Below are 16,542 nucleotides of genomic sequence, written 5' to 3'. Positions count from 1 at the left end.
TTTGCATGAAGGATTCAGGTGTAAAAGTTGGCACCATTTTCATTACACATTAAAATGTGTAGTAAAGCTAAACAGCAATGTATTTTAATTTAATTATATACTGTAAACTTTTTTGCCAATTTGAAACCATGTCATTATATGTATTGTTTCAAATTAAAATACTGTAAACTTGTTAACTATAATGTGCACTTTATTCTGATTAAAGTAAACAAAGTAGAAAACTTTAATTTTTCCATTTTCTCTAACTTTTATTGTTGTGCTTACCATTTTCTACACTCAAATCCTTCAAATGTGATTAGTATTACTAAGATAATAAAGCCACTAGCTGTGCCTTCTTAAGTTGAAAAAAATTGTAAACAGTGAGAAATCAATACTAACATTTACAATTATTTCACTCAACCTTATAACTTAAAAATATATGCTATGATTTACCAAACAAAAACATCTGAGATGTAAAGAAATTGCATAGAGTAAAAATCATGACAATTTAGATGAGTTGAATTTTTTTTTCTGTAACAATAAGCTTGGCATTTCTTTAGAAAAAAGAAAAGTCTCAAGAAAAAAGTTTGATTGTCATCTAAATTGTCAGTTTTTTACTTGGTGCAATTATTTACATTTTGTTTAACCAAAAAACAATTGATATCCAATGTTGTATTATTTCATCAGATTGAAGACAATGTTCAGTTGGTGAAAAAATAAAAATAAGTATCTGAAATTTTAATCTTTATAAATCAAATTTTGTTTTAATTACAATAAATTTTTTATACTGTATTTGTTTATTTAAGATAGTTGAATTATTTTATTGTTTCAGATATGAAAAGAATAATTATGGAAGACATAGGAAAAGTGAAAACATTCAAGCAATTGTATGATTTCTATTTAATCTAAAGTAATGTTAAATCCTATCTATATGATAGAACTATATTTGTAATTTATGTTTTAGATGGAAAGGAGAGTAGTATATGTTGGACGTTTGCCAGATGATATTACTAGAAATCGACTTTATGATTATTTTGAAAAGTTTGGCAATATTTTAGATATTAATATTATTCGTAAAAATGACAAGTAAGTAATGAATTTTTTATAAAACAGTGTAAATAGATTTATTTGAGTAAAAAATATTATACAATGTCCTTCATTAATTATTTTGTATAGTTTTTAGTAATAGTTATGGTTATAGTTATATTAGTAACAGATTTTTCTAAAATACCGTATATTTCCGCAGATAAGACAACAGTTGAATCATAAAAAAAGGCCCCCAAAATCAGGGGTTGTCTTATAGGACAGATACAAAAAAAGTTAGATTGAAATTTATATAAATTAAAATCATTATAAAAAAACAGAAAAACTAATTATTTACTAGTAGAGAGTAGAGTATGTCAACAACATAGAATAGCTCATACGATGTTTTTGTGGATAGTCGAGGTTATTACCCGAATTCCCGAATCAGTGCGAACATTTGCACCAATAGTAAGGCAGTGCTGCCAGATGCAGGAAAATAAAATTTGTTCATTTGAAAAATTACAAATAGGACATAATTCCATATACGCTATACAGTATTATGATTGCTGACCTAAACTAAATTCATAGGCTGTTGATAGTTTGGTGGTCGTCTTATAGAACAGATATATGCTAAAACTATAAAACTTTGATGAAAATTTATACCTCATTTTATCTGAAGGTCATCTTATCTGTGGAAATATACAGTTGATTTATTTAATTATTCTATAGTTTCTAATACATAATAGGCAGTGTAATAAATAGTTTTTTTTAAATTTAATTATTATCTCTTTATTGAACTTTTGTCCTACATTGCACCTTCTCTGTCATGCCTTCTTGCATGTACTCCATTAATATAAACCATTACAACTCCCCTTTTGTCAAAACAAACAAAATCATTTAAGTAGCTAGGTCTCTCTCTAACTATTTGACATTTTAGCTCTTCTGTTAACATAAAGTTCATTAGGATTGTGTTACCTTTACAGATTTTGATTGATCTTCCCTATTTCACATTTCCCTGTTTGCTATTGAATCAACAGAAACTAGATCATCATCATCACCACCACCACCACTATTCTCCCCCTTCTAAAGAATCAGGTTCTTTTAACTTGTTAGCAATAGCTTGAGAGATATGCAATATTTCTTTCACACGTAAATACCTTTCTCATCACTTAAAACTATACGTTATCCTATCTTTTCAATCACTTTAAAAGGTTTTGGTGAAAAGCTGGTTCAAAAATGTTAGTTTTGTTTTCTTAATTAGAAAATTATATTACTACTATCATCTGCTAGGTGAAATAAAATTCTGCTTTTTAGTTCATTTTGTATCTCAAAGATTCATGTTCATTTATAATTTTCCCNTAGATCATCATCATCACCACCACCACCACTATTCTCCCCCTTCTAAAGAATCAGGTTCTTTTAACTTGTTAGCAATAGCTTGAGAGACATGCAATATTTCTTTCACACGTAAATACCTTTCTCATCACTTAAAACTATACGTGATCCTATCTTTTCAATCACTTTAAAAGGTTTTGGTGAAAAGCTGGTTCAAAAATGTTAGTTTTGTTTTCTTAATTAGAAAAGAGTCACTTATTCATTCATCTAAACATTAGATCAGAGATCCACAAACTTTTTTGATTGTCAACTCCCTTCAAGGATTCTGAACTTTTTCATTAAACCCTTCTATTCTATTTTGCTAATGTAATTAATAATAATAAAATAAATAAATCTGGTGAACTAATTAATCCACACACCGTTTTCATGAAAAAGATCTACTCATATGTTAGTGTGTAAATTTACATCATCCTGAACTGTCATACATAAACTATTGAACTAATAATTTTTAATGAACCACTTTCACTCGATCACTGTAGGGACCCCTGCATTAGATGATCTTAGATGGCAATTTTTGTTAGGCTGAGACTCCACTAGTGTAAAAATGGGAGTAAAACCCCTTGCTGTAAAAGCTTTTAATCACGTGACCATGATATTTTAAGCCTGAGCAGGTCATAAAACCAGTGTTAAAGCGAGTTTAGCAGTGTTCAACTTTTGATGTGAATATGGCTATAAAACAGTACCATCCACCAATCAGAAAAGTCAGTGAAATCTAGGTCATTGTGACACGGTGCAAAAATGGTGGAAAGCAAGCTTTTGTATATGTTCTCTTGTGGCTGTACTAGAATAGATCTGGAAAGATTTATCGAAAACATCCGTAAGTATTCATGTATCTATGACAAGGTATACTGATTATAATAATGAATGCCTAAAACATGCAATATGGACAGCCAAAGGAAAATCCTTCAATTTAGGACTATAATAAAATAGCATTATATACTTCTATAAAATAATATTATATAATCCTTCAATAGAGGAGTATGTAATAAGAAAGCTAAGCTTATAAGTGCTGTATATTATCTTAATAATACGATAATAAAAGTTATCCAATTACTTAAGATTATATTAATTAAAACTAGATTCCTATTACTACTTAAAACTATTGGATAGAGAAGGCTTATTAGAAGATTTAGAAAATGAAAGTAAGGGATAGGAAAGAGGGCACCCAAAACTTGATGTATGATGCTTGTGTGGGCTCATGGATGAAGGTTCTTGTTGGGTTGGGGACTGCTTAGCTCCCTTTTTGTCGCTCTTTAAGATATTAGTCCAAAGGGTCGATATGTCCTGTTCCTCTTAATTAATTTCCTTTTCTTTCTCCATTCCAAAGTTCTTGTCTCGACCATACGATGCTAAATGTACTGGGGGAGACTTTTTCTCGCTTTCTATCCTTCGGGTTCCCTCCTCCGAGTGACCGCCGTTCGCCCCCTTCCCTCAGAGCTGTGTTCCTTTCGTTGCTTCTCGGGTTAGTCCACCCGCATACCAAAGCCAAGGGAAAAACGAGAACATTCCAGGAAGGGTAAACAAATAGGACAGACAGAGGTGAAGCGGAAAATATACAAGATAAAATAACACAATTATATACAAAATATACAATTTAAATATGGCGTGTAGCCACAATAACTTCAATATGAAGGAAAATTAAGATTTAACATCTATTTTATACTTTTTTTAACTGAGTGTCAGTACATTTTCCTCAAGAACTTTAAACACTTTTTTGAGTCTTTTATTATGTTCAGGATTCCTACCTGCCTGAAAAGTTAGGAAAATTGTCAAAATGTCAGGAAATTTGCCTCCTTGGCTGCCTTGTTGATCTTCTGCTGACAATATGGTTGAGTAAGTGTAGCCATCTGCAGGCAGCAAGAAGTAGTGTAGTGCAGTTGAAATTTATGAAAAGGGATGCAGAATATTTTCAGGACCCAAAAGTTTACCCAAACATACATAGAATTTCCTAAAAATTTACAAAGTACAAAAAAATGATAAATAAATTTTAATTTAAATACAGTCAACCCCCTATAACACGGTAACGTTCCACTTTATAAGAATTTCACGTTGTAGGAATCCTTAAATACATGAGCCAATCACAGCCCAGCATGTGTGCAGTTTACAGACTATGGCTGTTTGAAAAGGTTTTCTTCCATAAAATTAATCGATTCTAGACTAATTTGACTCAACATTTCCAAAACACTTATAATTTTTTTGGGAATAATCTGTATAAACTATGTTATAACAAAAAATTGTAGGATTACTTACTGAGTGTGCACCATTTGACGTCGTCATTGCTTAAGCTTTTTTTGTCGCGGAGCAGCGCACCAAACGGCGGGCGCGATTTCTGATAAGTTATTTTTCTGCGAAAAATTCGTTGAACTTTGGAGACATCATTAATAGAAATAATTTTTATGGCCATTGAATAAGAAATGTTTTTTTCACAAGAAATGTATAAAATTACAGTGCTGTATTAGACTTACAGTACCTACTTTATATACTGTACAGACGATAGTAAACTCAACTTACCTGCCTAAACTCTCCATAGGGTGTAAGTAGTTCGGCTGCTCGTATATTATTGGTCCAGATTCGACCAGTCCTGTTGCGACACAAGTCGGCAATGATATTTTACCGCATTTTACAAGTCTCTTTTAGCATCTTTATACGAATACAGTCGTAATTTTTTCACTGCGATATACAAATCTGCATTATATGAACCCACATTATAGGGAGGTTGACTGTAGTTTATCATTTTTCATTTTAATAATTTTTGTTGCATAACAAAACAATTTGTTTTTTCCACTTTACTAGTATTTTATAAAGTTCAATAAATTTATTAAGGGATAAATTTAATAAATATATACTTTCATACATGGATTATGCATTATTTATTAATGAATAATAAATAAATAAATGGCTTTTTTCTTTCTTTTTCAAAGCCATGTAGATTTATGGTTGTAGATTAATAACGGAATAAACTACTTTAATTTAATAAAACATTTTATTTTTAGTTTTAATAATTCAGCAATTATTAAAAAAAAATATAACATTTAGAAATAGAATTAAATAGAAAAAGTAACAAATTAAAAAGAATCAATAGTGTATGTACTGTACTTAGCATGTCAAATGCTGTTTTATTTTGTCAGTATGTCATACTGTAAGTATAAGGGATGTTAAAGTCAGGGAATTTGTATGAAGTTGGTCAGGGAAAAAGTCATAAAATTTAAAACAAAAATTTCACTAGGAACCCTATATATTCAATTGAATTTTTTCCATACACTATTATATTATATTGTTATGCACATTTTTACATCCAACTAGAAAATTAAACAAATATGTCTCAGTTGCAAATGCTGTCAATTTCCTTGATTCTGGATGTAACTGAATCTGATGAAATACTAAATTAAGATCTAATTTCAAAAATATTTTTGACTCTCCTAATTCATTTAAAATGTTTTCAATTAAAGGAATTTGAAATTTGTCTTTTCAAAACCTTATTAATATGGTAGAATATTTACAGCGGAGTACTGTAACAAAAACGCATATCTATAAAACCTTTTACTGGTGCGCGTTTCATCACACTCTACAATAAAGTTACAAATGTTTTACAGTACTTTATTGTAAAACGTTTTACAATAAAGTTACAAAGCCATTTCTTAACAACTTTGAACCAAATCGCATTCTGTTAGGGGATTGTTACCTGAAGAAGAACCGTAATGGTTCAAAAATGTTTGTAACTTTATTGTAGTGTGTGATGAAATACGCACCAGTAAAAGGTTTTATAGATACGTGCCTTATTAATATGTCTAGTACTGACACATAACTGTACAATCACTTTTATTAATTACAATCAATGGAGACAATCAAGTGTAGCTTTTTCAATTCATTCTAGAATGCCTAAATCTAAGAGTCCTTTAGTTTTTTCTCAACTTTACTTTGAACATTAAACTGCAAATGAAGATCAGTTTTGCTTCAGGTAGAGCATTTGGATGTTTAAGTTTCTGTAAACCTAAAAACAGATTTGGATGCATCTGTTTAATCTTATCTAACATCAGCTTAGAATCTGATTTTAAAACTAGTTTTCTTACTGTAATAAATACATTATTTCTCATCAAACTGTATTAATCCTAACTGTTCACTAATTTTTTTTATCTAATAAGAAAGGATAATCACCTTTTAACAATCAGGAATTTTGCTTTCACGCTGTTGTTTTTTCTTTTCTCACTTAAATTTGTTGTTATCTTTTGTAAAAGCTTAAATGGCTCATCTTCCATGTATGTTGTGATGATTGAGTGTTGATACAATGCTGATGAAAGCAATATAGGGTATGAGTGTAATACCGAAACACAAAGTGTACAGATACAATTAATATATTTTATTTACACAGAACAAAACAAGTGTCACAGGATCTTTTGTCAGTGAAATTTTCCCACATCAGGAATGCACGTAATTAGAGATTAAAAAAAAAAAGGAAAACATTTTGCACATAACGGAAGTAACCCAAAATTAATATTACCTTAAAACTATTTTACAATCTAAATAAGAGGAAAGTAGGATAAGAAATTAAAAAGATAGAGATAGAAAGATTAATAGCAAAAGTTTTGTTGGGGGATACTTTTCCTTGCTTGCGAGATAGGGTCCACAATGAATTCTTCTAGCTTTCTGCTTTATGATTTTCTGTCTTTTGCCACATAGTTCCATTCTTATCCAACTTTGTGATGATCAAAAGTCTCTTGTTGTTCAGAAAGGAGCACTAATAAAATTTATATCCTGTTGAGCTACATTGTACTCACCAAAGCTTAACCTTCTTCGCTCTTCCTTTTTGTTTTTTTTCTGACTTTCAGGACCTCCATGCATCCTCTCAGAAATCGAGCTTAAGAATCTCCAGTTACTCTTCCCCTTTGGACCCATCATTGTCCTCTCTAATGTTCTCGATGTTTCTTAGAACATAACCCCCACATTGACAAAAGAAAGATTAGAAAGGGAAGACAAGAACAAAGGAAAGACGTGGAGAATTAAAATAATCAAAAAACGTAAATTTTAAATAATTAAAAAGCTGAGCAGCCACAATGTAAATGCTTTAGCCCCATATGCCTAATTTTGAGTTATACGAGTAACAATACAGATGTGTAGGAATGTCATGTGTCATGAATTTGTTCAGTGAATGAGTTTACTACATGATGTTCTGAACACATTCATGTTATTACTTACACAACTAGAGACTAGACACCACCACTCACTACATATTTCACCTTCTTTGTCATGCTCTGTTCTTGCATGTATTCTATTAACATAAACCATTACAAGGTACTTAATACTACATGAAGCAGCTTTTTATGGTGAAGAAACATTAGATGATTTTTGCCATTGAACATTATGAAAATAAAAAAGTTGTCTAAATAAAATGGAATTAATGATTGTCTAGTTAGCATAGTAATTCTCAAGATGGGGAAAGATGAATCACTATGGATGCCTTTTTGTGTAAACAGTGAGGCGATTAAGAAAAGATTTGATTTTGTTGGTAACAGAAATGTCAAATTCTGCAGTAATGCTATATTAATTGGATTAATGTTTACCTAGGTAGTCCAAGATGGCGGCGGTCGCCAGTTCGGTCGGCGCTTCCGGTCGCCGCCATGTTGTTTGGCGGCGGCTCTGCCCCCCAAACAAGATGGCGACCGGAAGCGCGGGAATTACGAAAAAATATTTTTTTTTTACTCACTTTCTTCGCTGGATTTTCTTTTGCGACGAACGGTCGTGCTGTTCTCGGCTCTTTTGGTTTCCTTTCCTTTCGTTTTCTCCTTTTTCTTCCGGCTTTCTGGAGCGGCGGGCACGGTCGCTGGTTCCTTCCACGCGGGGATCTTACCCGATCCTGGATATATAAAACTTAAATGTTTCGCGAACAGTTGGAAGCGTTCTCCGGGCTTCATCGCATGCCATTTGAACAATTTCTTGTACATGAACATGTACAGATAGGAATCCGACAGCTCTTAGGTGTAATGTTTGGGCAGATGTCTCCTGTCTTTTAATGCGCCCCACAGCCTTTCTACCTTCTGAGTGTGTACGCCACTGTCGGGGTTCGCAAACTATTTCTACGCCTTCTACCTCGTTTATGTGATAGTAACCCCTCCACTCGTCGGTCAGCACCGTACTTCCGAAATTAACGAATTTCGAAATTATCCAATTCAATGTCTCTTCGCTCCTGTCGTTAACTTTACAGACAAAGCACGTGTTATCCTCGCGACACACTCCGCCGACTACCCACCTCGTGCCCTTCAATTTGCGACCCCTGTCGTATTTTCGTCGGGATATTACGGTCTCGTCGATCTCTACCGTTTTGTTCGGCCCTCCTATTTTAAACGACGATACGTTATTCACGGCTATCATCATAACCAAACGTATATAGTTCGCCCAGTCGACAGACGTACGATTACTAATACTACAGGCCAGGGCCGCATTCGTCAGCGTGCATTCTAAGCACAGCAAGTGCCATACGAAGGAAAGTATCTTGCCCCAGGAAACGTGGCCGCACTTACTCTTAAAAGTGCCGACGAAGGCGGAACCATTTCTTTTACAATAGACGCATCTCGTCGCCACGGATTTCCTATCGGCACGGTACACTACTTACACGGACGGGAACAATTAGCACATACCTCTTCGACCTGCTGTAAACCAAGTTTTACGGCCAGTTTCACATCCGACGGAATTCTCTCGTCCAGCCCCAAATCGTCATATTCGTTGGCGAATAACCCGAAGAACACTTGCGAATCGCACTTACTCCAAAATTCCTCGGGAAAGGCTACTTCAGAAGTCGCCGTCATTATTATTTCCGGCAATATTCGAAACACGTCGCACGAGAAGAAAAAAAAAACATAAAATCGCAAAGGCACAAGAAAAACACACGTCCGGCAAACGCTGCGACAGCGAGAAAAAGCAAAAATTTGCATATATCTACGTTCGCGAGCGGCAACGACGTCATAATTCATTTGCATAAAAACATTCCGTACCGCGAACAACGTCCTCTACGATCGTCATCGCAACAAATTCCGGAAGCGCCGCCATCTTGGACTACCTAGGTAAACATTAACCAATTTATATTTATTCAAAATATTGCTCTTCTTGAAAAATAAAAACTTTTTCGAGAATGCCTTGTTGAATACACATTTCAAGTTATAATTTACCAGTGGGAAGATTTGTTGCTCAATAAAATTAATATTGAAATATTGTTAATTGCTTTTGGAATTATTAAAATATTTATATAATTTAACATTAAATGTATGACTTTTGAATTAAAAAAATGTTTTTATTTTAGTTCCATCATTTATTCATTTTTAACTTTTGAATATACCTGTGATGCTGTAAAAGCTATAGAAGGTAAGTAAAATTTTTATCATTACTTTAAAAAGCTAAGTAAAATCACATAAAAGTATTTTATTTATTTAAAAAAATATTTCAAAATAGAATTCCTTTCTTGGGACAAAAGCTGTTTTTTTTTATTCTAATTAATGTTCCTGTTTATATGAATATATAAACAAATATGCTTAGACATTTAGATATAATTTTCTTTCAAGTTTTACTTTTTGGTTTATATGAAAAAATATTATTTGATAGCAGTTAAATAAGACAATATGTAATTTATTATTAAAACTTAATATAATAAGATTCTGGAATAATATAGTGAAATATAAAACTTAATGTATGAAATTTTATGGATGAATTTTATTTATTTATTTATATGTAAGTGGAAAAGTCCAAAGACAATTGATTTCTGCCTCCTCTCCAATAACAAACTCCAATAAAAAAATAAACAATAATTCATAACAAATAAACTGGTAATAACACAAGTGTGAGAATACAGACAAGGGGTCAAGTCCTCTAATCGTTGGATCTGGAGGATCCGCTCACTTTGTCACCGGATGGCTTAATCTAACAGAATTCGAGTGGTAAAATTCTTTGTGAGGGTTGTGCAAAGTCGGTAATATCAATAAACTAAGAAGGACATTCATAATATCAAAATCAACAATTTAATAAAGTAAAATAAAATAACATACAGAAATGGAGATATAATAATCCTAAGTTCCCTAGGTTACAAGAGAGTTTACAATAAATTCCTATTACCTCGTTGTTCATTCTGGAAGAGCTGGTTTGCTGTAGTGAAGTTAGGCTGGACTTTACTGTTGGATGGCTAGCGTGATGAGAGTAGCAGGAGGGTCAACTTCTTTGTAGGAGGGTAGAATCTGGAGGAGTGACTGGAGATCTATGTAGCACAACCTGCTATGTCATATGGCATATTCTATCTTGGAGGAACTGCCTCAAGTCTATAAAAATTTGCCTTTTTATCTATGCTTTCCACCAATCATTATTCGGGAAAATCATCATCTGATGGGAGATCAGTTAGGTCACTTGTCCAGATGGTTGGGAAAAATCAAGATAAGTTGTCTGTGAAAGGAAACTGAGCTTCCCTTTTTCACAAGAGTAGAGTTATTCAGCAGTTTTTTCAGAATGTGGTTTTGTTGCAATCTTTTTAATGTTTTATTATATTAAAATATATAAAATGTTAATACAAAAATAAAAGATAAAATCAGCTTAATGTCTTTGTATATAGAATAAGGTTTTATGAAAATTATATAAATTAGACTGGCTATATCCAGCTTGTCACACAAGGAAATAAAAATTAAACTACATATTATAAAAAATCAATTACATTTGTTTTATAAAGGGTAAAATCATTATACAAAAAGTGCTCAACTGGAGTCATATGAGTGGATGTACAATAAAAAAATGATCTGTGAGAAGATAAAATGGGGTAAAAAAACAACTACTACTACGTGTTCTAATAGTAGGTACTGTATTTGAAGTCTAGCAAGTAATTAAAAATCAGTCCATTAAAATATTTGTAGCAAAGTATGTGATCAAAATATTTTAGAGGATTGGTAAGATTAGATAAACCATGGCAAATTCTGGGTTATTGGTGTATAGAAGGTTACAAAATTATACAACAATGAATAAACCTTATTGAATTCTGAATGAACTTTGCAAAATAAATATGGAGCAGCAGTACCGGCCCGAGGCAAGATTTAGGATGGAGCGAGATCCTATTATGGCACCCCCTGGTTGCCCCTAATTTATACCCTTTAATTCTCTTTACCACTGAGGCGTCCCCGAATCCGACAGCTCTTAGGTGTAATGTTTGGGCAGATGTCTCCTGTCTTTTAATGCGCCCCACAGCCTTTCTACCTTCTGAGTGTGTACGCCACTGTCGGGGTTCGCAAACTATTNCGGCCCGAGGCAAGATTTAGGATGGAGCGAGATCCTATTATGGCGCCCCCTGGTTGCCCCTAATTTATACCCTTTAATTCTCTTTACCACTGAGGCGTCCCCTAAAACGTGGAGGCACCTGGAGCGGCTGCTCCGTTCGCCCTATGGTAGGGCCGGCTCTGTGGAGCAGTTGTTGACCAGACATGGAGACAGTAATCAACCATAGACTGAAAGTTCATAAAAAAAAAGCTCTTAAAACAGAATTTGAGGAACTATTTTTACAAAAACACCAGAGAATATTATTTGATAGCAGTTAAATAAGACAACATGTAATTTATTATTAAAACTTAATATAATAAGATTCTGGAATAATATAGTGAAATATGAAACTTAATGTATGAAATTTTATAGATGAACATTATTTATTTATTTATTTATATGCAAGTGGAAAAGTCCAAAGACAATTGATTTCTGCCTCCTCTCCAATAACAAACCCCAATAAAAAAATTGGGGTCTAATGACTGTCTAATGTAAAAAGATTTGATAACATGAAAAATATGATCATGTGAAATTGTTGTCAAAAATGATGCTGAGATCACAATAAGATTTAACATAAATTATTTCATTGAAATTGATATAAATCGAGGGACAGGATGGGTTGGAAATTAATGAATAACACTGTTTTGTTAATATTAATCTTTAAGTTATGGCTGGCAAAGGTAGAGCATATATATTTCTTTAATGTGTTAGCCATGGCACCTGTGCATCAACATATTTCTTTTAAGGGTTTTCAGAAGACCAGGCTTGGTTTAACCATCTTTGTTCCAGATCAATGGCCTTCCCTTGTCAGTTTCCTGATTAAAATATCTGCTATTACAACATGCAAACAAAGAATTTGATATTGGGACCAATATTATTCGGTAAATTTTCTAATCTTTTAAAAGGATAAGAAGTCATGACATCAGGATTTTTTTTAAAATTTTATAGTGTTTTAAGACACTTTATGCATGTTTTTCAGTATAAAATTTATATCACTGAGGAATAATATAAATTTATATAAAATTGGAAAATTATCATTATTTTCATTTCTTACCGAAAATAACATGTTGATAATGAACTAAGACAATAATTTACATCATACAAAGCAAATACCCTTTAATTGGTTAATTAATAGTCATCTAATCTATAATTAATATTAATAATTCGGACTTGTTTTAAAATTCACTTCATAACTAATCAAGAGGAGAGTTTTTACAAAAAATGTTTTTTAAAAATTTTTAAAATATATTTATTAGATATTAAATAAATGTAAAATTCCTTCAATAATTGTCAAAAAACAATGTTTTACTGTTTTTTCAAAATTCTTCATTATTAACGAAAATACATTTTTAATTTTTAGATGCATCACAAGATCCTATTTTATCAAACTTCGCTGTTGATTTTGGTGGCAGAAGGCAATTCTGCAGAGAAGTGTATAGAGATTTAGGTAAGGCAAATTTAGTAATAATAACAATAATAATAAGAGCTTGCACAAAAACACAGATTTATTAAACACCCAGATACCATACTAAAATATAGTCCTCATACAGTTTTAGAAAAAGACACACACAAAATATACTATGACAGAACCATAATCACAGATAAAACAATTCATCGTGATAGATCTGACATCAATCTCATTGACAAATGCAGTAAGATCACTTATATAATAGACATCTCTGTTCCAAACACTCATAACATAAAAAATGCTCACACTGAAAAAAATCAAGTACACTCCACTTGCACAATAAATACTTATTTCTTAATAAATAAGTATTTATTGTGTCTGTTGTCCTCTCTTCAACTGGTGTTATACCACACACTACACAAAAATCTAGAAACATTGAAACTTAATAAAAACATATACATGGCACTACAGAAAGCTGCAATATGTTCACATGTCACACTGTTAGGAAGTTTCCAGATGTTAACACACATCAATTACAGAATCTTAATGAAACACTTGTTTGGGTGGGTAGCTATCGGGACATTCCAATTTTCAACGTGAGTGTTGAGTGTTGAAGTCAACAATTTGACGTCATCAACATGTTCCAACTCGAGTACGAAGTGCTTAGTTCCTATAATTCCATTCTCAGCAAAATGGATTCCATTCAAATGTCTTACCAATTACCCACAATTCATTGGAAAGTAGCAGTCAACATATCTGTTGAGTGCTGAGTGTGTTGAGTCAGCGCTGACAACAGCACTACCTCAACGTTGAAAAAAGGAACAAATTTTAACGAATGTTGAGATCAGCGTCGAGTCAGCATTGAAAATTGGAATGTCTCGTATGCTTTGACTAGTCCAGCATAGCACTTGGAACCCGTATCAGCTGAGCATGACATTTGTAAAATAATAATAATAATAATAGTAATTATTTTAAAATTATACATTTATAATTTCACTTGAAAAATGATGTGTTATGAAATATTTACTGTAGTTTTGTGCTGATAATCTTACTTAATCTTGAAATTGATTTAGAAGTTTTAAAGATTAAAAAAATACTTAAAAACCTATTTTAGTTAAATAAATGTTACTTTTTTAAATAATGACATCCATATTAATTTAATACTAACAAAGGAAAGAAACTGCAATTGATTATTGAAATGTTGCCAATTTTGGCCATATCATTTATGATGTCATTTCAGGATGCAATTTGAAGTCATATGAGGGAATTTCCATTCTCTACCTTTCATATCCCCACCTCTCCAGAAATGGAAGTATTCCAACCAGGGATGGCTTTTTCCTTCCCTCTCTTATCAAACTCATGGCATCAAATTTTACAATTTTGTAAACTACAAGATTGATTTTATATAGACTAGAGAGTTGGTTTATAAGTGACTGTGTATTCATCATTTATGACTTCTAAATTGTGTGAATCTTTCCAACAGACACTGCACAGAGTATATATCCAGGGTGGCCAAGCTCCTTGATAATCCGAGCCATTTTTCAAAATTTGAAATTTTTCGCGAGCCGCAATTAAATACGTATTAAAAAGGTATGCAAAAAATTCCAGATTACAAATTATATCCGTAGCAAGAGTGATACAAATTGTTTCCTCCAGAGCACAATGTCAACTGTCCATTGCAATGATAGTTTACAAATTCAAAATCGGTCTGGAGTCGGTCGATAACGGACGATTACGCCACTGTTTATGTTCGTTCACGCAGTTTTCGATGAGTCATATCATTCTTAACTTGGACGGAAATGAAATTTGTTACAACGTTGCACTTAGTCTTTCATATTTGTTGTTAGTAATTTAAAAGACATTTTGAAACACATACGGAACGATAATAATTTTTTAAAATATAATAACACAAAAATGAAAAGGGAACTTGGGTACATTTATCGGGAGCCACAAATAATCCTTCAAAGAGCCGCATGTGGCTTGCGAGCTGCAGGTTGGCCACCCCTGGTATATATGATCAGCAGCCATTCATTTTGCTTTTCAATAGTGTTCTTTTCTTTCACTTTGTTCACTTACCTATTGCTGTTATTACTGTGTATGATAAACATACTTAGATGATCTCTTCTTGAACTACAAACCCAATGCAGAGTTGTGTGCTTTTGGTGTTTTATGCATGCTTCGAAATAATTCAAAAAATTCTTACAAACATTCAGTTCTTTTCTCATTGCAGTATTATAACTACTGATCTTTGTGTCATCTGCTCATAATAGCTTTTTTCCACTTTTTGGTCATTAATGGTTCAACTGCATTGGGTATGTCTACTACTTACTTGCCAATATGCAAACACATACTAACAAACAGCATACAAAAGAGTGAACAAGTGCTGGATTAGTAAATCTGCATACATTCTCACTTGATAGTAGTAAGGTGTCTAGTGTTGTTTGTAGTGGTGGTATAATTCTGCTAGGCATAGTAATATTTAGCCCATTTATCAGAGTAATAGCAATTGCACAAAATTAATCCAAATGTAATGATTTCTTGCCAAAAATAATTCCCACTATTGCCTGTCTGTCCTTCCTTAATCTCAAGAATAGAGTTAGATAGATGAAAGTCAAGACCAGATATGGAAAGCTTAAGACACCAATAGTCATGTTATTTCAATTAAAAATTTTCTCCTTCAATGAGCTAAATACATAACTGGCATCATTCTGCTACTGCTAACAGGAAAAGCATGATGTACAGAGGCAAAATACTACTACTACTACTCCATGCAGACAAGTGCTGTCACAATAATGGAGCGTAATAGTGTATATATTTAGCACTATATCATTGTTGCAGTAATTAAGTGAATATAATTATATTCTTTAAAAAATTATATCCTTTAAGAATTAAGAAAATAATAAACTATATATAAGTTTTTTTATCAATAGATGGTGCTACATATAAAGCCAGCAAATTGAATGTAGACAGGAATTATTGATTGGATTTCTACATATCAATTATTTTGGGGTGAGATGTTCAGCATTATCTAAGAAGTATGTGATTGCAATTGGTTGAATGGCCTAGGTGTACATAGTGAACAAGAAACATCCTCATGTGTGTATATGAATGTATATATGTATATAAGGTTTTTAATTTCTTCAAAAAGGAATGATTCGACAAATGAAATAAATCATGATGTGTTGCTCCGTAAACAAAGTTTTTTTATTTTATTACTTTTAAAGTTACATTACGGAAATAACACTTTTGAAATACAATCTACACTCTCACCTGTAAACAAAGAAACGACATTTAAAGTTTATTCTTCACTATATCAATTCCTTTTTTATTATTTATCTTTTCTCGCTTCACCATAATGTATCAATTATGCCGTATCGTTTTTCTTACGTCTCATGTCGATGACAGCGCGACGCGCGGATAAAGTTTTCATATATATATATATTAGGGTTTCTCAAACGGGA

General features: G+C 32.4%; 2 protein-coding genes across 3 annotated transcripts in view; one reads left to right on the top strand and one right to left on the bottom strand.

Annotated features, from left to right (window-relative positions):
* LOC111625324 overlaps window positions 1–9,430 on the bottom strand; it is a 26,297-nt gene extending 16,867 nt beyond the window's left edge. Inside the window, exons 1-2 of one of the 2 annotated variants that reach the window (XM_023368450.1) lie at window positions 9,030–9,430; window positions 8,099–8,248 (exon numbers count right to left, since the gene is read on the bottom strand). The gene's annotated coding sequence lies outside the window, so the exon portion shown is untranslated. Of the gene's footprint in view, window positions 1–8,098 lie in introns of both variants that reach the window. The other variant, XM_023368451.1, reaches the window with a different exon arrangement.
* The window catches only part of LOC111625323 (peroxisome proliferator-activated receptor gamma coactivator 1-alpha-like), a 21,734-nt gene extending 5,192 nt beyond the window's left edge, over window positions 1–16,542 (top strand). The window contains exons 3-7 of the mRNA XM_023368449.1: window positions 812–866; window positions 944–1,065; window positions 9,689–9,750; window positions 13,034–13,120; window positions 16,012–16,542. Of these exons, the coding sequence (XP_023224217.1) occupies window positions 812–866; window positions 944–1,065; window positions 9,689–9,750; window positions 13,034–13,120; window positions 16,012–16,061 (376 nt within the window). The 3' untranslated portion in view covers window positions 16,062–16,542. The remainder of the gene's footprint in view (window positions 1–811; window positions 867–943; window positions 1,066–9,688; window positions 9,751–13,033; window positions 13,121–16,011) is intronic.

The sequence above is a fragment of the Centruroides sculpturatus genome, unplaced genomic scaffold, assembly GCF_000671375.1.
Source record: "Centruroides sculpturatus isolate CEXI.00-Female unplaced genomic scaffold, Cexi_2.0 scaffold428, whole genome shotgun sequence".
In the NCBI taxonomy this organism is placed as follows: domain Eukaryota; kingdom Metazoa; phylum Arthropoda; class Arachnida; order Scorpiones; family Buthidae; genus Centruroides; species Centruroides sculpturatus.
This window is presented reverse-complemented; position numbering and strand designations above follow the sequence as displayed.